The sequence below is a fragment of the Saimiri boliviensis genome, chromosome 8 (genome assembly GCF_048565385.1).
Source record: "Saimiri boliviensis isolate mSaiBol1 chromosome 8, mSaiBol1.pri, whole genome shotgun sequence".
NCBI lineage: Eukaryota > Metazoa > Chordata > Mammalia > Primates > Cebidae > Saimiri > Saimiri boliviensis.
Window position 1 is genome coordinate 63,496,990 of NC_133456.1, and position 26,201 is coordinate 63,523,190.

At 42.5% G+C, this 26,201-nt stretch overlaps 1 protein-coding gene across 4 annotated transcripts in view; it reads right to left on the bottom strand.

Annotated features, from left to right (window-relative positions):
- Nucleotides 1-26,201, bottom strand: part of PDZRN3 (PDZ domain containing ring finger 3) — a 239,860-nt gene that overhangs the window by 50,419 nt on the left and 163,240 nt on the right. The window contains exon 1 of one of the 4 annotated variants that reach the window (XM_039477403.2): nucleotides 945-26,008. The exons of the other annotated variants lie outside the window; for them this stretch is intronic. Coding sequence (XP_039333337.1) covers nucleotides 945-1,013 — 69 coding nt within the window. The 5' untranslated portion in view covers nucleotides 1,014-26,008. Of the gene's footprint in view, nucleotides 1-944; nucleotides 26,009-26,201 lie in introns of those variants that run through there. 4 annotated transcript variants of the gene reach the window in all.

Genomic DNA, 26,201 nt, shown 5'->3' on the forward strand with positions numbered 1-26,201 from the left:
GCCATTGATTGTTATAAATCAAGAAACACACACCCTTTGTTTATCACTTGCTATAACAACCTTCTTCTAAAGTGCTTATCTAAAAAGAAAACCTTAGCTGGATTATGATTTTTTTTTCTTATTACTTAAGACAAATTTGAAGAATGATTTTAGGAGAAAATCCTTACCTGCCAAGGTAGGTTACCAACAGCGGTATTAAAACTTCCTAGTTGAGAACAGAACTTGAATATTTAAAAATAAAACATTTGACAGAGACGTAAGATAATATCTGGGTTGTATCATAAATATCCCATCTCGCCTCAACTGAAATTTCATGTTGCTCACAATGACTTAGAAGATACAAGTCACCTGATGTGAATGACAGCACCCAACAGTGAGTCACTTGCTTTTGAAGTTCTTAGAAATTTCAGAGAGAGAGAGAGAGAGAGAGACAGAAATGGCAAGTGAGAAGTACCAATTTGAATCATATGTCCCACTACAGGAATTGCTAAAAGAACGAAGTCAGCAGAGGGCTTGAGCCGTACTGAAAAGAGCGCCTTATAACTATTTGTAAACACAGACAAAACCTTGCAAGCATTAATCATCATCCACGTCTTCTCCAACTTGTTCAAAGGGTGCATGACCACTCTTTGACCCCCCTTCGAGTTCAACACTCTGGAGAGAGGTCAGTTGTGAAGAGGTCTTGTGGCAAGACTGCTTGAAACACACTTTATGACCATCAACATCTATTTATATTTTCAAATGCAGGCACCGAAGTGCCACTGGATGGAAAATTTTATAACAGACTTAAGAGAAAATACACAGAAAAGTCAGAAAGGCTGCCTCTTTCAGAACACAAAATATGCACAAAACCACGCACAACAATCCCCAGTACCTTTCCTAGAAGTTACACTTGGCCAGGTGGGTGCCTATGCACTTCTACAGAATAAAATACAGGGCATTACCTGACAAACTTCATAGAGTAATTTGTACTGCTCCTCTTGCTTCTGCAGACTGCACAAACTGCATCCCATGTTTAGAAAAACGTCAAAGGAAGGCTTCCGTCCTCGCCAGCACCAGGGAAAATCAGCTCCCTTACAGTGCAGGCATTGAAGGTATCCTTGGAAAGCCTCAGGTGAGTCAGGCGACTGCAACACTTCACATTGGCACTGCTCTCAGAGGCTAGAAAACAACTCTCTTCCCTCTTCCCCGCTTCTCTTCCTCCCCTTGCGGCATGCATGCATGCATGCGCGTGCACACACACACACACATACACACAGACATACACGCACACCACTCCCTCCTCTGAGTGACTCTGGCAGCTGGATTGTGGTCCAATGCACACGCTATATATACTGCTGCTCATGCATATTAATCAGCTCTCATTGACTATTCATAACAGACAATGATACAGAAGCTATAATTGCCAACTATGACAGTTGAAATTTCTCTAATTAACAAGCAAGTGCTCCAGTGGTAGGGAATAATAAAAGACAGTAACAATTTTGCAAGCTATTTTCTGGCAGTTACAAATAAACATGACTGCATTTTTAGCAAGGTCTCTCAGGATAATCCCTAATGTATTTCAGCTAAGTAGAAATTCATTTTTAAGTATATCATAAAATTTCTGATGATATAAAATGTATTTAATGCTGCAGATAATGATGGCATATAAACGGACTTTATGAAAAGGACAATGTTTTGAATGATGTTCATATAATATTTAGTGCTCTACAAAGTTGCAGGAAAAATACTCCACATATGAATAAAATATAAAAATTTAAATTGCAGGATATATCCATGAGTATGCAAAGTAGCCAGGGGTTATAAGGAGAGAGGCTGCCCTACAGGTGAGAAAGCAGATAATCATTCCCCAAATGCATTTTCAATTCCAAAAGCAGGAAGTTATTTGTTGAAGGGCTGCCCAAGCAGTCAGCTTCATGCCATCCCCTCAGCTATACAGATGCTGCAGATATTTCAGAGATGATATGGCTGGGCTGATTGTCACTGGTTACTATGAATCTGTATCTGACATTCCATACCTGCCTAGACCTCTGAAGCTGTGCCCTGCGTTATGTCAAGAAAGCAGAGAGCTGACAGATTATACCTGGGAGGTGAGAACAGACAACATTCAAGAATTTTGGTTCTTGCTTTCCTGCTTCTCTCCTCCCCCTTCAGCCTCTGTCCCACTGAGTAAGCCTCACAGCTTTTTTAAAAACTTTGTTTTAAAATAAATGATTGTCCCATTGCCTGAACGAGATGCACAGGTACCTTTTCCTCAACAAAAATGGTCGATGTTTAAAATTCTTACAATTGCTTCCGAAGCCTTCACCATTTCACAAAGGTTTCATTTTACAAAGGTTTAACTGTCTCTGAGGAGGACTCCCACGTCCCCTACTGAGACGTGTCATGGGGCCCGAAGAATAATGCTCCCTTTCTCAGGGAGCAGAGACACACCTGAGACATGAATAAACCAGTCCCAATAAAATCCTGCTTGGGCTGGTGGCCAGCAGATGCCTCTGGACCCATTTTTCAGACACAGAAGACAAGGCAGTGACTTGGCTTACACCAGCTAACAGACCTGACGCACTGGAAGGGGAGGAACCTTCCTTCCAGGCCCTCACCTGGTGTCACCATTTGGACTGGGGCAGAAAGCTGGGGCAGAAAGCTGGAACATGCCACCAGGGAAAGGAAGCCATGGATGGAGCGGGGCAGCTGCAGTAACTGCTGACTTGCTTTGATGCTGTGCGGGGCCCTATTGACCCATGGGCAGGTTATTGGCACTTTGGTCTCCTAATCGCTAAATAATAGGTATGATGCTAACTACCTTGCAGAGTTTTGTTGCAATGATTTCAGAAGAGAAAAGTACCTGTAATAAAAAACAGAGGTCATGCTTCTTCACTCTCCTTGTCTCATCCCTACCCAAGAGGTGGACAGGTTTGAGCTCTATATGGGGTAGAACAGACCAGACTCCATTGGTTAGATCTCAAACTTGTCCACTTCTGCCTGTCACCCTTGCACACCATGAGTTGTCACCTGATGATGTCTAGAGCCTCCTGGGTGCTCTCTGCCTCTTCTCCTGCCTACCTACCAGTTACCTCCCTCCCCCAGTGCATTCCCTACACAGTCACCAGGTTGGTCTTCACAAAGCAGAAATAGGATGACTCCACCGTTTGCTGAAAAGCCCTCAGATCACTTCCCATCCTCTTGGATTGAAACCCAAATTCCTTACCAGCACCTACAATGCTCTGTAAAATCTGGTCTTTGTCCATCAGTGTCTCCATCATCATTCGGCCACTCTGGAGCTCACCACACTGCCAGCAAGCCGTGTCCCTCCATGGGGCCTCTGCAGGTCCCTCTGCTAGAACTGCTCTTCCCCTTCTCCTTCCTAACAACCCCTTACCCCTAGCTCTGCTCAAATGAAGACTCCTTAGAAAAGCCTTTGCCAGGTATCATACATGAATTTACTATGAGACCTTCCAAAGTACTGTGTCGTATCACCCTGTTCATTTCCTTTGCATTACTTTCCAAAATCAGTAATGACTCCGTTCACTTGATGCTTATGTGTTTGCTGACTGTTTCCTTGTACAAGCCTTTTGGCTTCCTGAAGGCAGGGACTGGGTCTGAATTTCTACCAGCCCATGCTCCATAAAGGTGCTCAGGAAACATACTCGTTGGCTGCATGAAGAGATGAAGGATGAGCTGTGTGGTCTCACAAACCCACCATTCATAGCACAAACTGGCAAGAGCCAGCAGAGAGAGGAACACAAAGTGTGCTTGGGTGTCCCCACAAGGAAAAGGCTTGCAATCATGGTTGGCTCTCCTCCTGCAAAGCTGAGGGCCTTTAAGTTATGTTTTTCGTAAGACTCTGTGGTTTCAAAGTTGTTCTTCATCTTTCTCCTGCACATCCACAAATAAAAGTAGAAATGGGCCTAAGCTACATGATTAGGGAACTTTTACTCATCCTTTTACTCTTTGTTAGAAAGCTTCCCAATTTCATGAAGAAGCTGGGAGAGCTTTATTGCATATGGCACTGGACTTTCGAGCAGTGGCTTGCTAACTTTTGGTTTCAGCAACTCTCTCACTCTTAAAAATTACTGAGAACCCCAAGGACTGTTATTTGTATGGGTTATATTAAGAAATATTCATCGTATTAGAAATAATCAGAAATTTTCAAGTATTTATTCATTATTTTAAAATAGCAATAAAAAACCCATTACATAATATAAATAACATTTTTATGAAATGACTGTATTTTCCAAAACAGAAGTTTTTGAGAAGGAAAGCATAGTTTTACGTTTTCCAAAAGCTCTCTAAGGTCTAGTGTAATGGGAGACAACTGGATTTTCGGATTTGCTTCTGGATTCAAACTCTTGTGATAGATCGTGTAGCCTCAAGAAAACTCCACTGTACTATATACTCATAAAGGAATGAGAGCATAACATCTTAGTATTTTTACGAAAATGTTTTTGACCTCACAGATCTCTGGAAACAAGTGTCCTGGACTCCCAGGGGTGCCTGCACCTCTTTGAGAACAGCTGCCTTACAAGGGCACTTTGGTGAGGCTGGCGCCTAAGAGCCTCACTCTGCAGGGTGCAGAGAGGAACGGAAAGGACACTAATACAAATTCAACTCATGGTCGGGTTTCCATTCTTGTGATTAATACGTATTATTTGGAATAAAAAATGCAAAACACTCATGCACCCATTATGCCTAAAACAAGACATACAAAAGTGTTTTTTTATTTTTTTATTTTTTGCACTTAAAAGTACCCTTTACTTCGGAAAATCATCTGGCACATTTAAAATGGTGTTTTATTTTCAAAATGTTGCTTTCCTATAGTAAGAAACACACAATTGTGTAAAAAAAGGAGGTTCACCTGCTTGCTGATCCACACCCTAGCAGTCAGTAAAGCTCATCCCGGAGACAGTGTAAGGGCAAAGAAAGTCTGTCAGTGATTGCAAGTTATTTATAATAGAACTGTTTTTGAGAGAACAGCTGTCCCAGTAAAAATGAAAAAACTACTGGCCATACAAAGGCACACATTGTTTGATGAAGATGCTTAACGTCTTTTTCAAGTTAGTAATCACATCACTGGAAAGCGCCTAATAAGCTCACCAGAGCACAAGGCACTCTTCTCGGGTACTCTGCACCGTCAGACGCCTGCCTCTTCCTGCCTTCATGGAAATTAAAAATAAAGTGCAAAGCGGGGTCAGCAAGGAACACACAATGAGACAAAGGGACTGACAAGACATATACACAAAGGGCTTAAAGTACCCAGGGAACATCCCTCATAATCATCCTTTGAACTTCCGTAAGTTATCAGGGGTGCTACAGACAGTCAGCAGATGTAGACATGAACTTCTATTTAATTGCTGAATATGCTACCTAATTCAAGCATATTATTTTCAGCACACTGACTGGGTTGTCTGTTTGTCTGATACCTGAAATAAAACCTTGTTTTCTCTACTGTAATGATGAGCACAGGTCTCACCATGCTATGAACTTCCACTCCAGCCATATGGACTTCTGGAAGAGTCATGTCAAAAAGAAGTGAGATGGCAGGACTGAGGAGGAAACAGGTCCGTGTGGAGCAATGGAATCCCTTTGTTAGGCTCAGACCAGTCACGGCATATATTCTTCCCCTCTCAAATCTCTCAGACCTGCCCACTGGCTTTTCTTTCCTGGGGGTCTTTCCATCTTCCTCCTGGATCACACAGATTCACTAACTTGTCTTCTTCCCAGGTGGAACCCCACTCTCCCTTGAGTTGCTACTGTTCACCGGGCTGGAATAGTCCATAACAATACACACACAGCCAATAAACCCATCCAGCTCCAGACACAGCCCAATTTCTCATGTGTATGGACCCAACTTCTCTTAGTCTGCCTAGCCCCATCTGTGTCCTCTGGACATACACGCTGTTTTCCGGCAGCACTGAATGAACCGTATCAGGTTCTTTTACACCTCCATGTCTATACACAGGCCATGCCCTCTGCCGGGAACGCTCCACTCCATTGCCTTCACAGTGCCCCTTAAGTCTCACCTCCTCTGTCCCACCCTCCCCAGGGCCCTGCTGTACTTCCCAGGTGCCTCCTTATGGCACGATTCACATCTTATTGAGTTCATGTTCTGCACCAGGCACTTTTCTGGGCTTTGGGAGTACAGGAGTGAGCAGATGGACAACAGTGTCTGACATGAACAAAGAAGTTGGCTCTCACAAGAAGGTCAAGGCCATAGACATGGAAGAATCACTTTTTCTGCCTTTAGTAGGACAACTGCTCCCACAAACCCTGTATACTATTCACGGCTAGAGATCCCAAATCACAATCTGTTAAGGAAATGATTTAGTCATTTGTGAACCCTCACCCTTGTCAAGGTGACTTTTCAATAGCTTGTCTGAGCCCTATTTAGTGAGTGGCTTCTGATTCTTGAACAAGGAGTAAGAGGTTGCTAGAAAGCCAAGAGTAGATGAAAATTGTGTCTTTACAGCAACGAAAAAAGCAACTTCAAAGATGTCAGAATGCACATACACAAAATGTCAGATGAATTGAAAAATATGTAATAGCAGCTGTGAGTGCAGTTTTTGTTTCTGAAAGGCTACGTAAGGCTAATTTTTGTATTTTTAGTAGAGGTGGGGTTTCACCATATTGGCCAGGCTGCTCTTGAACTCCTGATCTCAAATGATCCACCGACCTCGGCCTCCCAAAGTGCTGGGATTACAGGTGTGAGCCACTGCACCCAGCCTCTTACTTGTTTTTTAATGAAAAAATACTCTTCCTTTGCCAAATTGATTGAGTTGCTGCTGTCTTGAAGGCATTTTCTTTGGGGATCTTGAGGAACATCCTGGCTGCCTGAAACTGATGGCTTGCTGTTTTACTTAAAGTATTAATCTGATGCAAAAGTAATTGTGGCTTCTACAATAACATGGAGAGGAGGTACACACTGAGCCCTGCCGGGAAGGGGAGCAAGGTGCGTGGCCAGGACAGCCTACTGTGTACACACCACGACTGGCTCCAAACACCACGCATGCCAGTGACCATCAGTCTCTGAGAGTCATGTAACAGACCCTGCAACAGCCACAGGGACTCGGAGTGGGGAGGCCAGAATACAGGCATCTCTGCCCTGGGCCCCCAGCAGGAAGGAGATTTCATGGGCCTCGATGTCACAACGTACAACCCAAGCTTTCTGAGGGACTTGAGGCCTCAGGGCCCCCCCACCCCCGAGACACCTTTACTCCTCGGAAGTCTCAGAACACAGTTTCCTGTCACTGGCGACAAATGGGTACCCCCATTTCTGCAACTAGATTTGAAATTCCAGAGGGCAGTTCCCGAGCGAGTCGTTTTGTAACCCCTGAAATGCCTAGGACAACACCCAGTCTCCGAAAGGCCCGTGCTGTTTGGAATGAACAAGTGTGAGTTCACACAGTGAGTGTCTCGGGCATGGGGCAGGGACGTGTAGTGAGTGAACTCAGCCCAGTCCCTCAGAACAATTTGCATAGATCACGGGAAATTCACAGCCTCTTAGGAACTTGGTTTCCTCCACTTACAGTGGGGCAATCCACCAACTAGGGGTAGGGCTCATGAAAAGAGAGAAAACCTTGAAAGGTATCAAAGCACAGTCTGTGGGTGTGCAATAAACCAAAGGAACAGTGACAAACCAGGGCCAGAAAGCCCTTCCAGCATGTTCTGGTGCAGGGGTCAGCAAACTTTCACTAAAAAGGACCAGACAGTAAATATTTTACACTTTGTGGGCCAAGAGGCAAAAGCAAGAAGAGTATATGGATACTTACATAACCATCATTTAAAAATGTAAAATACATTCTTAATTGCAAGCTGTACCAAACCAGGCTGTGGGCTGGATTTGGCTTGTGGACCGTAATTTGCCAACAAAACAATCACAGACTGAGCCAAGAAGTCTTTGACACTCAGTGATGATACAGTCAGGGCAAGTATTCCTCTTACCCGCGATTCACCCAGGAGGGAACTGGAGCTCAGGGAGGCAAGGCAAATTTGCCCAAGAGCACACAGCCTGCAAATGGCAGAAATGACATCAGAATTTGTAACCCCAAAGCAAGTAAGACCTTACATCTTCATTAGGAATGCTGAGGTGAGCAAACAGGCTTTCAAAACTGGCTTCTTGGGAAATGGCAGGGGCTGGTAAAGAAAATCCAAGAAACACAAGGTACTCATGAAGATGCCGATCAACACACAAAGTCTAAATTACTGGCCTGTTGAACAGGACAAGGCATGGCTTGCTGAGACTATCTCCTTCCAGATATGAGGTTTCCTTTTAATATAGCCACCAAACGGCCTGATCACAGAGTTTCTGCTGACTCTGGGGGATATGAATGGTCTCAATCATGGTCCATGGGTGGTATCTTGGCCCATGTGAATGTGATCAGTGCATCACAGGCTCTATTCCGAATGGCATGGTGGGGTGGTGATGGGCATTGCAGCTCTGTGATCTGGGCCAGGCTCCTAGCCACCCTGGGGGTTCCCTGCTGGGTTCCTGGAGGACCTGCCTTACCCCTGGACATGGGGTTCTATCTGACAGCAGGAAAAGAAATTGGAGGCCTGGAGTCCAGGCAGGAGAGGTGGTAGAAACAAATGGAGGTGTGTGGTGAACACTTGAGACAGAGGAGAACTAGGGAGGGCATCAGGCCAGGATTTGTAGGAATTCAGGTGGGGGTCTTTGCATACTTCAAAGTCCTAGGTAGCTTAAGCCAGGCTTAGCTGCAAAGAGAGAGACCCTAAGGAGAGAAAAGGAAAACAAGTGATGCGATGAAGAAAGGGAAGAGGGTCAGAACTGGTGCTACAGGGTGCGTGGACATGACACCAATTGTGTTACTGTGGATTCAGAGAAATGACCAGAAAAACAGGCTGGGAAAAATGTGACAAGGAAAACTGGGTGTTACAAGTCCCTGAGGGAGATGGGATGGCATTAAGTTAAAACAAAAGAATTAGGTGAGCGGTCACAAATTCCACGGTGGGCTGTTGCATTTTACATTAGGTACTAATTCAAAAAATCAGCAGCTGTCATCTGAAAATGTATGGATTTTTTTTTTTTTACATCTTTTGAAAATTCCTAGTATGTGGCATATATGACCTTGCATTCTCATGTGATGAAAATGAGCAGAAGCAGGGTAAAGCTGTCCCTTGAGATTGGGTGTGTGGTCCCCCTGTGCCAGAGCCCCTCCCAGGCCTCCTCACCGGTCACTTTGAGCTGGAGTACACTAACGTGCCTAGGTCCCTGTGGCGTTGGTTAAAAATGACAATATACAACAGACGAGCCTTGGTATAAGATCATAGGCAGAGACTGCAGCCTACCTTCCTCCCTCCCTTTTCTCCTCCTTCACCTGAAGGGAGCTCTGTCTCCTCTGCGCTCACTTTAAGAGGGGGCGTGGGAATCCAGCTGCTCCCAGCCGCACCCCACCACCAGCTCAGTGGGTGTCAGTGCCATGGGTGGAAATAAAAACCTCACCTCATACCTTCCATCTATTCATTCACGCCTCCTTACTGATCGCCCACTATGAGCCAGACACTTGTTTAGTGGTAAACAAAACACACAAAACCCCCCTACCCTCCTGAAGCTGCTGTCTGCCTCTGACCTGCAGCAACCCCAGGAGAACAGCTGCTTTAAGTCTGCAGACGGCTTCCCAGCTGCCAAACTCCAGCCATCCCCAAGTCTTTGGAGTCCCTGTCCTGGGTGACTTTCCACATGGGGTCTTCCCACTCCCGTATTTGTGCATTCCAATCTTCCAGCTGCACGGAACCACCATGATTTTCAAATTTTTGTATTTTATAGTAGAGACAGGGTTTCACCATATTGGCCAGGCTAATCTCGAACTGCTGACTTTGTGATCCGCCCATCTCGGCCTCCCAAAATGCTGGGATTATAGGCGTGAGCCACCACCATAATTTTTGATGTACAGCTGCTACTACTATTAACTTGATTTCTTTTATATTTTTTTAGGGACAGGGTCTTGCTTTGTCACCCAGGCTGGAGTGCAGTGGTACAATCATAGCTCACTGCAGCCTTCAACTCCAGGGGGGCTCAAGCTATCCTCCTGCCTCAGCTTCCTGAGTAGCTTGGACTACAAGTGGGCAGCACTATGCCTGGCTATTTTTAAATTTTTTGTAGAGATGGGGTGGGTCTCACTTTGTTGCTCAGACTGGTCTTGAACTCGTGGCCTAAAAAAGTGCTCCTGCCTTGGCCTCCCAAAGTGCTGGGATCACAGGCATGAGCCACTGAGCTGGTCCAGCTTTTTCTTTAAAGCTACTCACATGGTTTTACTTAAAGTATTTTTGAAATAAAATCTAATCGCTACTGTAAATGGAAAATCAGCATCATTTGCTATGTATTAAAAATCACTATAAAAATAATCACATGAATTTCAAAATTAAAAAGGGCTCATCTTTATGCCACATAATTCTGATATTCCACCATATGTAACATGGTTGGAACAAACACCCTATTGGCACTGAATTTCAGCCTCACTGTGACCTTTCCCACCTCTGTTTCATCAGCCTTTTCTATCTAGCTCCTGCTGCCCAGCCCCCGCAACGCCCCTGCCACCCAGGCTTAGGTCTGCTTTCTGACCGACATCCCTAATCCTTTCACTCCATGATGCTTTTATTGACCCCATTAGCCCTACCTGGAATATCTTCCAAACATACCTTTGTGCTAGTTGAGATATGAGTTCCATCCTTCCAATCCCATGCATACGAAAGCCCACCCCAATTTTTCCATCAGAATTGATCTCCAGCTCCCAGGTGCTCTCCCAGAGCATTTGCTGCTGTCTGTACTGTGCCAGTTGCTTGAGGGCATGTCCATTTGTCCTCCCACTCATTTCATTTAAGCAGGCAAATGTTACGCTAAGTGCCTAGGACAGAATGGTGACTGTGACCAGCCTCTTCCTCCTAAGAGGAAAGCGATAAGTTCCTGAAGACAAAAACCCCACCATGGTTTATGACCAATAATAGCTTCATTACCGTGATTAATCAACAAACAAGTGCTTATTGAGCATCTGTGCTACACATCGTCCCAGCTCAGGGAGTACAGAAAAACTGTAAAACCTGTCTCTATACTCCAGCAGCTTACGATGTCTCCTGGGAAACAGGACTAAACCATAAAGCGGGAGAGGAGAAGTCAGCTCTACAGAGCGGAGGTAGTGGCGGAGTGAGGAAGGTTTCTCCCGATAACCTCCATCGGGTAACTACAACACAGCCCCTCGGGCCATGCTTTTTGGTTTGCTGTGGATACTACAGCCTTTGTGGAAAAGGTACAATCTGAGCTGGGTGTTACAAGATGGAGGGAATATAGACATAGTTAAAAACAAGCCAGGCTGGAGCCACATGTGAGGAAATGCAGAAAGGGGAACCCTTTGACTAGAGATGAAGCAGGTACATCAGCCGTGGTGCCTAGGGAAGGTGAGTACACATGAATGGTGGTCTTGAAGGCAAATGAATGATGGGGCAGAAATGATGGCTGGCAAAGAGGCCTGTGACTGGCATGTAGGCTGAAGTGAAGGAGGAAGCTATAAAAATGGTAAGAGGGTGACGCTAGGGCAGAGAGGGAGAGCCTAAATCTGAATTCAGAACTCGGAATTTCAATTGCCAAATTACTTAGTATCTTCTTTGGTGGATCTCAGGTTGAACCCCAGCCAGAAGTGGATCTGGGAAACACAGCTGTTCGTTTTCATTCTTGGCCAGACTCTAGGATTCAGGACACGCCCTTGTGTAGATGGTCCTTTCCAACAGCCAGTAATTGAGTCATCGGCGAGTTGGCTGTTTGTGTCTGAAAGAATTTGGAGCCTAGGAGAAGTATGAGTTGGATGGATAACTTGGGCACTAAAGGGAAGCTAGTTTAATATTTTAAAGTCACCTAGAAGATAAAACAAGTAGTTGTGAGAAAGATACTTTAGGGGGAAAAAAAAAAAAAAAAACCTTGCAAAGTGAGGCTTCATAATTCACTTGTACCTATAAGGTTCATGTGCTATCAAGTCTGAAATTACTTATCAAGCTTCTATCCTGGATTTACTTTCTATATAAAACAACACTTCAGAGAATAAGTAAGTAAACACCATTATGACCAATGGTTTGTTTTAAGAGAAAAACGCTTCCACAAATGGCAATACTAATTTTTTAACATTCTCTGGGAAAATATAACAACTCGATAGACTTGAGAGCCGGGTAAGAACTATTGATGTTGTACTTAATCTTTAAAATTGATATATGTGTGTCCAAAAGCTAATAAAGTTTCTTCTCCTATAAATGGGGGGAAGGAAAACACTAGATCACAGGCAACACATGCTTAGGATTCTGATCTGATGGCCAGAGCCCAGGGGCAGGGAAAATTGAAGTGATTTAAAATAGTCCCTGATAGGATATATCTGATATTAGTGGGCTTGCTGAAGCGAAACAGTAATATCAGAGAGATACAAAGGTGTAAAACCCATTAATGTGTGTCCAAATGTTTTGATGCCTTGACCCCAACATCTTTCAGGTGATTCGTCCCTGGGGGTAGGCACAAGTGTGCTGGGTGATATCAACTAGAAAGCTGTTAAGTGGGTGCTCTGAAACCACAATTTATTTTTTGGAATGAAAGGGGGAACATTAACAGCTTATTTCATTTTACAACTTTTGCTGCAGAGGGGTCTCCGTCAGCACTCTGAGTTCTGCCTACCCTCTCTTTAAGTCCATCTACCATGACCCACCTTGGGGTGAGGCATTTTATTTCATGAAAAGGAATAAATACACAGTTACATGGACAGTGAGTGTTTCTTCACAGTTTTGCTTGGCCAAGCCATGCCACGATCCCACCACACCAGCTAATCACCAATCACACTGTTTGTTCTACACACCAATACTGTTCCATTATTTGCATTTCATGGACTGGCAAAATGAAAGGGGAACAATGCCGAGGACTAACAGAGTAGCCACAAACATATTTGTCTTATAAGGACCTTTAAAAAATTCATTTGTTAGTACCTTAATTGGAAAACAAAATCCTGAAGAAATTATCAGACATAACCTCAGGAGTTTCAAAACAGAGTAAGTTTAAATTTGCAAAATACTCACTACACTTTCTTATCTGCCTGACTCTCTGTTCAAGGATTCGATTCTGGCAGGGACAGTCAACAACATGTCCCAGGGAAGCTGGGGAAGAACGTGGATGGAAAGCAGATTGCTTCCGGCAACATGAACCCTCCTCCCTTACCATGGGAAGAAGGGTAACCAGAGTGCACAGAAGAATGAAGAATTGAGTACCTTTTCTTCTCAGTTCCATCTTTAAAATACTGAATCATACTGAATCAAGCAACTAGGTTTTCATGTCTTACCCTCATGACCTGTGCATTCTGTTGACCTCAACAGTGCCAGGTGAGCTGACTCCTAGCTCCTGCCTTCTCCTAATTCCCAGCTTGCTCCAGCCCTCTGGTGACAGTCAGACAATGATATGGAAGGATTCTTGACTAACTCAGACAGATGTGAGCTGAACCTTCCCCTGCTGCTTGCCAACCTCTTGAATGAATATATATATATTTTTTTTCATTTTTTTTTTTTTGCATTTTTCATGGTGAAGAAAAACTTTATGCCCTTCCTTAAAACGCAAATCCTTGCTCTGCCCTCCCTGCAGTCGTACTACTCCTCTCAGTCTATGCAGGAAATCGAGGCCTTACACCCTCAGACTCAGGCTCTCCCAGACCTCCATCCCTCCCACCCGTGCTGTCTGTCCTAGCCTCCTGCTGCCTGTCTCCTCCCTCTCCAGGCCAACAGAGGTTTCTCAAGACATTCCGAAGACTCCCAAATCTGCCACTCTTCAGTCTTCTCCTCTCTCCTTTTGCTGCCACATTCCTCAATAAAGCAGTCTACACTTAGCTTCTCTTCTTTCTCACCTCCACCCATGCTCTTTGGTTTGCCCGCCGTAACCCTTCCTCCATAGCCAAACACAACTGCTACCTAATAACCTCCCAACTGCTGCAACCAAGAGCTTGTTCGAAGTCCTCCATTCAAACTATCTAAGTAGGAGGACGCAGAGGTCCATAGTCCAAGCTTTACCTCCACCAACTTTAGAGATAATTCAATTGCAGTCCAAAAAGACTACTTAGTGGCAGGTAGAACTGAGATGTGGCCCCAGCCTTCTGGTCACCATGTTGATGTTCTTTGCCCTAAAACCCACCACCTGCCTTGATTTTCCCTGTAACATCCGATCCTGTTGACCACACACTCCTTCTTAAATCTTCCCTAGTCCTCTCATAGTATACATTCCTGATCTACACAGATCCCTCTGGTAATGCCTGCTAGCTCCTTTTCCTCTTGCCTTCTACATAAATGTCCGTATACCCTAAATATCATAGCCTTCCCAGTAGTAAGCGTCATACCTAGCAGACACATTTTCTTCTTCCCACCTCTCTTCTGTCTCTATATACCTACCAGTGGGAGTTAAACCTATTAGAAATGCCCTTTGACAACCAAAAACATCTTTCTCTTTCATCACCTGTACATAAGCACCTACTGTGTGAGATTTAGCACAGGAGGGCAATCTGGGATCAAACTGCCTAATTTCAAATCCAACCTCAGCCTCTTTAGCATGTGCCATCGTGACCTGGCAAGATTCTTCCCAAGTCTGCATCTTCTCCTTTAACCACCTAGCATTGTTATGAAGACTAATGAGAAATTACTCAGACGCAGTTACTTAGTGAAGTGGATGGCTTGAAGCATTAATTGTAAGTGCTCAGTAGATTTTAGTTTTCTTTCTTTTTAATTTTCACTTTTAATGTTTGCTAGGGATACTGCTGAACCCTAGTTCCATCCCTTGTATAGCTCAGTGTCTTGTGTAATTAAACTTTAGATGTGTTAAAGCAGCTGTCTGCAGAGTAGATGGGGAGAAAGGAGTGAAGAGTCAATTCTACTTAGGACATCAGAAACACTTTCATTTGAAGAGCTAAACACTGATCTGAATCTTTTTCCTCACTAGGGACTAAGCTCCTATACAGACCACATATAAACTTCATTTAAAAAGAAGCTTCACAAGTGAGCAGTATCATGGGAAGAAAAAAACATTTAGAACAGAATTATTCAGACTTTAGGGTGCATCTAGCTACTACAGTGGGCAAGAAACACAGGCCAGAATAATTCGTGGCTACTCCTGAGGATGTTCACAGTATGTGACACCTCAAGCCAGAGAAGCCATGGAAACACCTGGTGTGATACATGTGTACCTGCGGCACAAAAGTCAGGGACAGGCATCTTTTATATTTAAAACCAATCACCATGGCTACCGCAACTCAGTTTCTCAGGCCACCACGAACCTTCTATTTCTCACTGCGATGTGGTGTGTGGCATGGTTGGAGTCACAAGGCTGATTTTCATGAGCCTTTGAACCTCTGGTTCTTATATGTTTCTTCGAGTTTCATTTTAAGCCTGGTCTTTGCAGAGACGGGGGAAGAAATCACAGATAATTAAAGCATAAAATATTCTCATTTCATGATGGGGCTAACAAGTGAAACTACAAGTAATGATGTAATCCAACTTGTCAAAAAGGAAAATGAAAAGAGGTGACAGAAGGCAGGACAGAGCCTTGGGACCCAGCGTGCCATGTCATCCTCTAATTAGCTAACTGATCCTTTAAACTGTCAAACTCGGCGAGGAACTCCATGGCCTGGCGCCTGATTAATATTCATATTTGGGCACTGGATGCTCTGATTTAGGTCCCAGTGGCTGTAGTTAAACATCAGTCTTTAAAAAAAAAGAGAGAGGGAAATAAAAACCTGCCTGATGAACCAAAGTCTCCAGGTTTTATTCATAAGGAAATGAGGGAAGGCCACCCTGAGGTCCATAATCCACAGGGCGAGCAAATCCTCCATGGATGCGTATTGATTTCTGAATCATGATGAGGACTTGTATATTGAAAAAATAATTATTTTGCTTCTTTCTACTGGCAGCCACATTGTTAATCATACCCCATGCCTCAGTGTTAAATAAGCGAACGAGGAGTATAAAATTACATAGCATTCGGTAATATAATCAAGCTTTTAATTTCAAACAAAAATAATTGAATATGTAATTTAATCAAAACAGGCTAGAATCCATCATTCAGTTAAACTGTAATAAGTAGCAACCTGGACTTTTATTCTTATGGCACAGGCTGCAAAAGAATATACTGCCTTCCTTACACGGACTTCTCAACTAAAAAATTCTTTGGTTTGGGGTGTAAGAAAAGCCAATTCTAACTGCATGCTTTATGTGGATGAGGCAAGTGACTTAAAAAACCCAAACCAGCACCCCCAGACAGAGTCTCAGTCTGATTCACACTACCAAACACCAACAGCTGGGCAGGACATGCCACAGCTACCCCCTCTGGAGGACGATGATGAGAAGGGTCCTTAGGAGGCACTGGCTGGACTGTGCCCTTTCTTTCTTAGTTCACTTTTTATTAAAGACCTCTGAAGAAAGAAAATAAGTCAGCCCAATTCCACTGCAAGTTCAGCACTGGTTTTTAGAAAATGTTTCCTAAGATATTTTTATATTTAATGTGAGAGAGACTTCCCTCTCACAGTGCCAGTCCATTCTACCTTACTGTGTCCTATATTGACATGACACCAATCCCATAAACCTTCTCACTAGCAATTCTTCCTTGCCCTATAGAGTGTACTAAACATTCTCAAGTCCTTGTTAAACATACTACTTAGCTATTTTCTAACTTATATTTAAAAATGGGTGACATTGCTCATTGGCATCATGATCGATACACACACAAAATACACACCGTGTGGAAGAGCTAGGCTCAGGCTGATCAATGCATCCAATAGATATCAAGGCCTATCATGTAATCAGACACAAGAATAAGTCACAATTTGTTTCCTTTTTGACAGGGAGGACATGCCATCCATCTATTCTGTATATTTTTGATGAAGGAATAGCCCACTTGTAATACATACATACATACATTCCAAATGGCTTGTGGGATTTTCCAAACTGAGTAGAAAAATGTGGTCAAACTGGTTTAGGGTACAAGTTTAAATTCCAAAGGGCATTTTTGCATTTCTGCTAACTAGAATAGGAGAAGGGGAAAAACCATCCAACAGCATCATTACTCTCTCTGCGTCACGCCTGCCTTTGAAAGATCAGGACTGAAAAGGCAGAGGAGAGACTGGCTGGTATTGCCTCTCAGGAGCCTTAATTCTTTTCAACCTTCTGGATAAGATTTTCAGAAGCAACAATCAAAAATGCTTTTCCCCTGATAATTATTCTAGTATGATTTGAAACATTTCTCATGCTCTTAAAAAAAAAAAAGCTGACACATTTCAAATTTCACCCACGCCCACCTCTAATCGGAGTTCAGGCCATTGGGGAAACCTACCGTCAACACCAATCCTGTAAACTCCAAGTCAGGAGGAATCCAATAGGAAGGCAGAAACAATCCTGACATCTCACTTCAGAAGACAATGTCAGTGCACTGCTTGCCAGATGACATCCTATGCTGTGTTCCTTGGAGCTGCAAATACTTCTTCCGGGTGGGGAGCAGGCTCCTGGGACACCGAAACTGGCTCAAATCCACAGGCAATAAAGTAATTAATGGTGTCTTTCAGGGCAAGTGCAGTAAAAAAAAAATTGCTCTCAAATTTTTACTGCTAATGAATGATTGGTACAGTCAATATTTGGGTTGCTGGGAGTGGACGTGTGGCTCTATGCATTAGAGGATGGGGAGGAAAGTCTTTTGGATGCAAATATCCAAACCAGTCTATCAGCTCAGTTAATAACTCTGACCTGCCAGACCACAAGTGCTGAATATGTTGACTTTAAATGTCTACAGGGAACGTATGTCATGGATCAGAGAACACACTGATTAGTCCAACAGAGACCAAAGTCTGTCACTTTGGTCATGGTGCAAAGATGTGCCAAACAGAGTCACTAAAGGGAGTAAATAAATGGGAGGAAAATACCAAAGCAAAGATGGGTTGAGAGAGGGGCTGAGCTGCCACCTACCTGGGTAAATGCTACTCTATTAGGTAAGATATATTTCCTGCCCCAGTACATCTGCCCACTGTGTTAAAACATCGTTTCCCCTTTCTTAAAATAACTACCAGCCTGCTGATGCTAGGTAAGTCTCATTCATGTCATGATCATTTACTATCATATATTAGGTCATCAGCTTTCTGCCTATTGAATCCCACAGATGCTCTAGCTTCTCATCACACACACACACACACACACACACACACACACACACACACACACACACAGCCTTATAAACATAGATTTAAAGATGACTGTGCTCATGTTGTTTACTGGGAAGTCAGTTCTCTTAAGGAAAAGGAATCCCTTGCTGGTATGAACTATGAATGCCAAACAATTGGATCTTCACTAGTATAGGTAAGCAATAACCTGCCATGTCTTTATGGGCTAGTTAGCTCAGCTATGGCCTAGTTACCTCAGCTAGTTAGACCATGGATACAGCTCAGGACGCAGTGATAAGTCTGATTCCCACGCGAAGAGGACAAATGGCCTCCTGGCTACAGACTGCCTCCTTCTTCTCCAGCCATCATTCCACAAATATACACTCTTGGAGTGGAATGTGGGGCTACACAACTCAAAACAAAGATACCGTCGGTGTGGTAGTTTAGTAGCAGGGTCTCAAGTAGGTATCTCTAATTCCATTTATTTTCTCACTAAAGACAGTAAATAAATGGATTTAGACTTGAGCCACAAAACACGTGGCATTTCTCTGCCACCAACATGATAATTATTTGTTATTTTCTCCAAGAAACCACAAAATAGCTGCCACAGAGAATTCTCCAGAACTGGTATGGAAATACACTTTTTAACTTTGCAAAGGTAATTCCATTTAAATTCGTTTCTCTCTATTATTCCACTGAAGGCAGACACACGTGCTGGGACCTCCACTTTCACAGGGAACAATATATATGGTCAACTCAGTCCTGGCTGGGTCAGGCAGAATCATCTCATCTGCCATCCTAACTGCTGGTATTATTCAGGCATTGACTGAAAACTTGGAATTCTGAAGCATATGCATTTCCTTTCAGATCTTTTTGTGGGGCACCAGATTTTACTTGGTTTTAAGTTGTGAGTTAACTCTGATGCTATCTCCCAAACCATGCTAACACTGCGCTCAGTGGTTACGGTTGAATAATTTTATGAAGATATTCATGAGGCAATGACTAGTGCCAAAGAAGCAAGCTTTCCAAGGGAAATTCTCTAATGCCCCCCTCCCCCGGCCCCTGTGTGTGTGTGTGTGTGTGTGTGTGTGTGTCCATGCAGTTGTCTTTAACTTGTTCTTCTGCATAATTTATTGGGCAGCTGTCAAACACATGTGTTCTCTTGTCTCATAGCTGACATTTGTACAGTGATAAGTGACGTAGGAAGTGGACTACGAGCAAACTGACACTCTGCCATTGAATACATGGAAGAAAAGAAGTACGATGGTAAGAGAAACAGGTGGGAGAAAGTATGCCACTTTTCCTTTCCAGCATGCAGCCAACAAAGACCTTGCTGTTAATTCCTGAACAGTCAGTACACAGAAATAGCCTTACTTTCCAGAGATGCTTGCTTTACTCTATGGCTGTTAAGCTTCCTTTAAAAGAGACACAAAAATTTCAATATATAGATAAATAAAGTCTTTCCTTTATGCTTTAAGTATATATACATTTACATATAATTATATATAACCTATAATGATTTTATAAAGTCAGCAATGTTGATACTGTAATGCAAAACGCCGTTTGAAAAACTTAAATCTCTCCAAAGAGAATGCTTAATTCCTGTAAGTGGGCCAAATACCGCAATTCTGAAAACCTCACACACACAGACAATTGATCTCCGTGTTAAGCCACAAAGCATTGTTACTAGGCTCACATACTCATTCTTTTTGATCTCTTTCCATTTCCTGCATTGTATTCAGTGCCTCTCATCCTTGTCCAACATCAACAGGTCATTGCAGAGGGTCAGTGTTGGCCAATATAAATAACCATTATAAAACCTCTAGCATGTTTTAAATCAACAACCAAAGTGGCCTACACTGTTTAAAGTATAAATTCCAAATATTTTCATGGCAGAGAGTAGGCCGGGCCTGTGTAAAGTACAGGTAAAAATTACAGTCAAATACTCAGATCACAGAAAGCTATTCTAGCAAAAGTTTCCTGATTTTAAGACCAGCTTAAAAACAAGTATAGCTGATGGTATCCCCTAAGCAGAAGAGGAAGCCTGGGCTTCCTACCCCAGGCACATATGTTTCACAGGAGTTTCCCACACATGGCAGAAATTATGACCATCTGTATAAACCCAAAGAATCTCTGAAAAGCCTATAAAAGTCAGAGAACCAGAGAGTATAGAGAAACCTGGAGTAGGGAGAGAAAGTGGCCTAGCACCTGGAGCCACCTTTTTCTTTTCCCTCAACAAAAGCCATCAGCGATGACACCCCAACCTCCACCTGAGCAGAGCGAGGCACTGAAACATCAATGTGTCTCCAGACCACTCTCCTTTGGCAGAAATAATGGAAAGGGGGCTGATTTGAGAAGTCCAAGAGTTCCTGATACCTGGCTTTGGGAATGACAACATGTAGCCTATCCCGACTCCAGATTTACTTTTGTTTGCTTTGCCTAGGTTGTTACTGGAAGTAATCTGCATCATCTAAGAATGCAGTCCTTGAGCTGGGTGGAGTAGTATCTATAAATGCTAAGAGTGACAGGGCCAAAGAGGCCAAGAATAATATTGACCATTAATCTACATTTACTGCCATGGTAAGACGGCCAGAATTATGGTACTGATTGAGAATAGGGAGGTTCTCAAAAGCAGAAAAGTATGGCATTATTTTACAAGTAACTAAATAGATTTTTAAAAAGCATGCATAAATAAATGAATACAAAACATCCAGAAGACATATACTCAAATGTCATGTCTATGTATTAGGATATTACCCATTTTTAAATTTCATAATTGTTGGTTTTTCAAATTGCTGTCGGTGGGATTGACTTATCATCTCTAGGAAATGTCCTGGTTTTCTTCTTTCTCTTATTTATCCTTGAGTTCTATCCAATTATGCCTCTCTTATTTCAAAGTATTTGTTTACAAGTATAGTATTTCCTGGTGTATTGAACCCTTGTCATTTGAATGTCGCCCTCCCAGTTTTCACAGTAAGTTTTTATATCAGGAAAAGAAGCTGTTCTTATGTTGGAAAAAAAATCACCATGAGTAATGACCAAAGACTACTTTCAGATCAACGTCATCATCGTCCATTTGCTTTAAGTACCACGTATTATTTCATTTAGTCCTTACAGTGACTTTACGAGGTAAGAACACTTGCCAACAATATTATTTTCAGTTTGTAGACAAGAAAGGTGGAGTCTAGAAGGTTAGGTAAGCTGGCCTTCTCAGGATCGCACAGTACCTAACAGAACCAGAATAAACCTCAGTTGACTCAGCTATAGAGCTTATGGTCTTCATGACTACATGACGCTGAGCTGACATTAAGAAATGGCTATGTTCCGACTCCACACTTGTGAAAAAGACAGATCCAGGAAGTCAAGGCATTGGCCACTAAAAACTACTTACAGAAATCTACTTCTTTAGCCTGCAGAGACTCTCAGCAGCAAGACATATATGATTTCTGAACTTCTATTTTTTTCCTCACCTGTAAAATGGATATGATAATAAATCTTGTTTGAAGGATGAACAGCCGTCATTTATCTCCAAAATCCTCTGAAAGGGTGGGATGTATATGCCAGTTGAAATAATAATAGATGGTTTTTCTCTAGCATGGAGCAAATAAAAGCATAAAACTGCATTTAGGTTTTTCAAATACAGACTTGGACAAGTCGAAAGGTACATTTTCTTCACTTTCCTCACCAGGCCAACTGGCCTCTTCTGACCCCTGCTAATTTTCCTGATGATGTTTAAACAGAACATGCTGATTTGGGTAATTCCATGTCCATGCACAAAAATAATTGATGACATCAGCATAGTTATGGGAATTAGACTTATTAGCTAATTACAGAACCAGCAGAGGGAGCACAAACCCTGCATAAATAATAACTATTTCTTCTGGGTAGCTTATAAAATAGTGGTAATGGTGGAAAGAACAAATATATTTTAAAAATAAATTATTAGTATCAGAAAATGGGCTTTGCTTTCTTGGAATGATGTTAAGGCAGAAATCTAATACATTCTTCATATGGTCTATGTATAAATGTTGACTTCTTAGGTATTGAAGAGAAGAAAAATGTGTTGTGAGTGTGTGTATGCATGCATACGTGTGCTACTCCTTATCATAGTGAAACCCGCCCCTCTGTGGAATAATTAAGGTCAGATGGTAAGACTTGCCTAGAGTTGGCAAATACTTACTATATCTGACCCTGATACCACAGGAGCTTTCATTTTAGTCTTGCTCATCCTAAACAAAGTCCCAAGTGAGCCAATCCTATTCTTCTAAGAGGCAATCAAGATTTACATTTATGGTTGAATAAAGATTTGACAGAAGTAAAACAAAATAATGTCTATTGCTACAAAGAAAGAAAAAATAAAATTATTCTTTTTTAAAAATACTATCTGCCTTAAGTCCTGCTAAAATTTTAAATAGTCACCATTTCCAGATTTGAAGCCAGGCAATGTTCACAGTTTTTCCCCTGAAGAATAAATGACTGATAGGACAGTACACAGATATATGCCTCCCATCAAAATAACGCTGTCATGTATAAATGGGAGTTAAGATAAAAGGCATCTATTTATTCATCCATTGATGGGTTAAGCAAGACACATAAGTCTAAAAAGTTTTGTTTGCTCGACCAACATTCAAGACTAGGCCAATGTTAAAGGCAGCTATAATCATACCATAGGCATCAATACTGCTCAGCATGATACAAAATTTATCCAGAGAGATAATATAATAAAGCACTTGATTTCTGTACTATGAATTTCTTCTGTTGATTTTTGAGAGGATGATCTCTCCATAAATGGAACGGGGGAGAAAATCCTGGTACTTAACACACATTACCATTTAAAATGTATGTATCCTGTTGGTATGTTAAAACAAAATGCTTACTTTGAAAAAGTAATAGGAAAGGATTCATGGCAGGGAGAAAGAAATTTCTATCTTAGCTCATATATATATATATATATATATATATATAGTTTGAGACTGAGTCTCACTCTGTCACACAGGCTGGAATGTAGTGGCATGATCTCAGCTCACTGCAACCTCTGCCTCCTGGGTTCAAGTGATTGTCCTGCCTCAGCCTCCCAAGTATTTGGGACTACAGGCATCCACCACCATGCCCAGGTAATCCTTGTATTTTTAGTAGAGACGAGGTTTTACCATGTTGGCCAGGCTGGTCTTGAACTCCTGACCTCAGGTGGTCCACCCACCTTGGCCTCCCAAAGTGCTGGGATTACAGGTGTGAGCCAACATCCCCAGCCAACGGGGATGGTGCACTTAAGTGATGGTACACTTAAGTGCATCATCAAGGTTCTGGAGTAGAGAAACAGTGTTTGTGAAGAAATGTTATGCTGAATGGAAAATGGCCCCAATATGGGTTTGTTGTGTTCCAGAGAGAACTAACTCTGGGATATTGACAGCCATACTCCTAGGGTGCGTGCTCTTCCACGTACCCCCAGCTTCCCTTACCTCTTCCTCCGTATCTGGCCTGGTTCTGTTTCTCATCATTTTGCAAATCCACTACTTGCCACCACAGGGATTTCATTGTAGTCTGAATTTCTGTGTCTCTCCAAAATTCGTATTTTGAAACCTAATCACCAATTTGATGGTGTTAGGAGGTGGGGCATTTGGCAGGTAATTCTGAGACTTCAGGAATGCCATCAGTGCCCTTCTAAGAGGGTCCTGAGAGCACCTTTGCCCTTCCCACCATGTGAGGATGCAACAGAAGGTACCATCAATAAACCAGGAAATGGGTCCTCACTAGACACCAAATCTACCGACATCCTGATCATGGAATTCCCAGCCTCCAGAACTGCAAAATATAAAGTTCTATTGTTTATAAGCTACCTATTTTATGGTACATTGTTATAGAAGCCTGACCAGATGGAAACAGACATGCAACAGCAGAGGCAGCAGCAGTTCTACCAAACTGGAGAGGCAGGCACACAACGTTCAGAGACCGAGGGTTCGGTTACCAACGAGGGAAAATGTGGTCTGTCCTTGCTTTTTATTCTTTCCCTTGAAGGACTCTGAGTACAGTGGACCCTCCAAATCTGGCCCTTGTCAGTGGGTTACAGCTTAGCTTAGGTTTCTTCATCCACGCAGTGGAAAAACAGGAGGCAACAGAGTTGTCTTCACGAATGGATTCTGCTCGGTGGTCAGCAGATGCCTATAACAGCTGTTAACTGAACACTCCCAAGTCTGATGCCAATACCTCTTTCAGAGACTTGGCTGCCTCTAAATATTGGTTTCTTCTACTGCTGAAGAAAGCCAAGGGACTTTATCTTATAGGGTTAGGTAAACTCCCTGTGGATAGATCCTATGCCTTAATGAGATGTTTTTAAATAGCTTTTTTCCCATTTAAAGTAATTTTCTCCAACTTTTATGCTTATTTGGAGTTTTCATGACAAATGAGCATTTATTGAATACCTATTACATACATACTAGATGCAGTGCTAGGAAACTGACCTGCATGATCTCAAAGCATGCATTTGGAGCATCTCATACATTTTGAGTTGTATTAGTCCGTTCTCACACTGCTATGAAGAAATACCCAAGACTGAGTAATTGACTCATGGTTCTGCATGGCTGGGGAGACCTCAGGAAACTGACAATCACAGTGGAAGGTGCCTCTTCACAGGGTGGCAGAAGTGGGAATAAGTGCCAGCAGGGGAAAATGCCGGATGTTTATAAAACCATCAGATCTCTTGAGAACTCACTGTCACAAGAACAGTATGAGGGAAACCATCCTACCAGGTCCCTCCCATAACATGTGGGGATTATAATTCAAGATGGGATTTGGGTGGGAACACAGCCAAATCATATCCTGAATTAAGTACTTTTAAATTTTATTTTCTTGCATGTTGAATTTTGATTTTAGGTTCAGGAGTACACGTGCATGTTTGTTTTATAGGTAAACTCATGTCATGGGGGCATACAGATTTCCTCACTCCTGTACTAAGCCCACTATCCAATTGTTATTTTTTCTGCTCCTTTCCCTCCTTTTACCCTCCACCTCAAGTAGGCTCCAGTATCTGCCGTTCCCTTCTTTGTGTCCATGAGTTCTCAACACTTAGTTCGCACTTTTAAGTGAGAACATGTGGTATTTGTTTGTTTGTTGTTGTTGTTGTTCCTGCATTAGTTTGCTAAGAATAGTGCCCCCCAAAGTCCATCCATGCTCCTGCAAAAGACATGGTCTTGTTCTTTTTATGGCTGCATAGTATTCCATGGTGTATACGTACCACATTTTCTTTATCCAATCTGTCACTGATGGGCATTTAGGTTGATTCCATGTCTTTGCTATTGTGAATAGGAACACTCTTCTTTTATATCCATCTAACAGATGGGGAACCTGAGACTCAGAGCAGTTAATACCAAGCCCATGTCACCCACTCCTGGCAGGCAGGAGTCGCATCCAGATGTCTGCCTGTGGAAGTCCAGGCATGCCTTTCCACTAGAGCTCACCGCACTTCCTCTTCCAAGTGAGAGATGTAGATGACAATGTTTGTAGAAGATGGTAGAATCTGTAATTGCTAGAATTCTCATATATATATCACGGGAGCTTTTAAAAGAATTTATTGAGATAAAACATACATACATAATGTGCCATCTTTACCATTTTCAAGTGTACAATTCAGTGGTAATAAATACATTCACATTCTTTTTTGTGGTTGTTGTTCTAAGCAACTAAAAGTTTGTTGATTTAGAAAATTATTGTAGTCTACCCATCTGACAAGGGGCTGATATCCAGAATTTACAAAGAACTAAAGCAGATCTACAAGAAAAAAACAAACAAGCCCATTCAAAAATGGGCAAAGGATATGAACAGATACTTTACAAAAGAAGACATACGGGAGGCCAACAAACATATGAAAAAATGCTCATCATCACTGGTCATCAGAGAAATGCAAATCAAAACCACATTGAGATACCATCTCACACCAGTTAGAATGGTGATCATTAAAAAATCTGGAAACAACAGATGCTGCAGAGGATGTGGAGAAATAGGAACACTTTTACACTGTTGGTGGGAATATAAATTAATTCACCCATT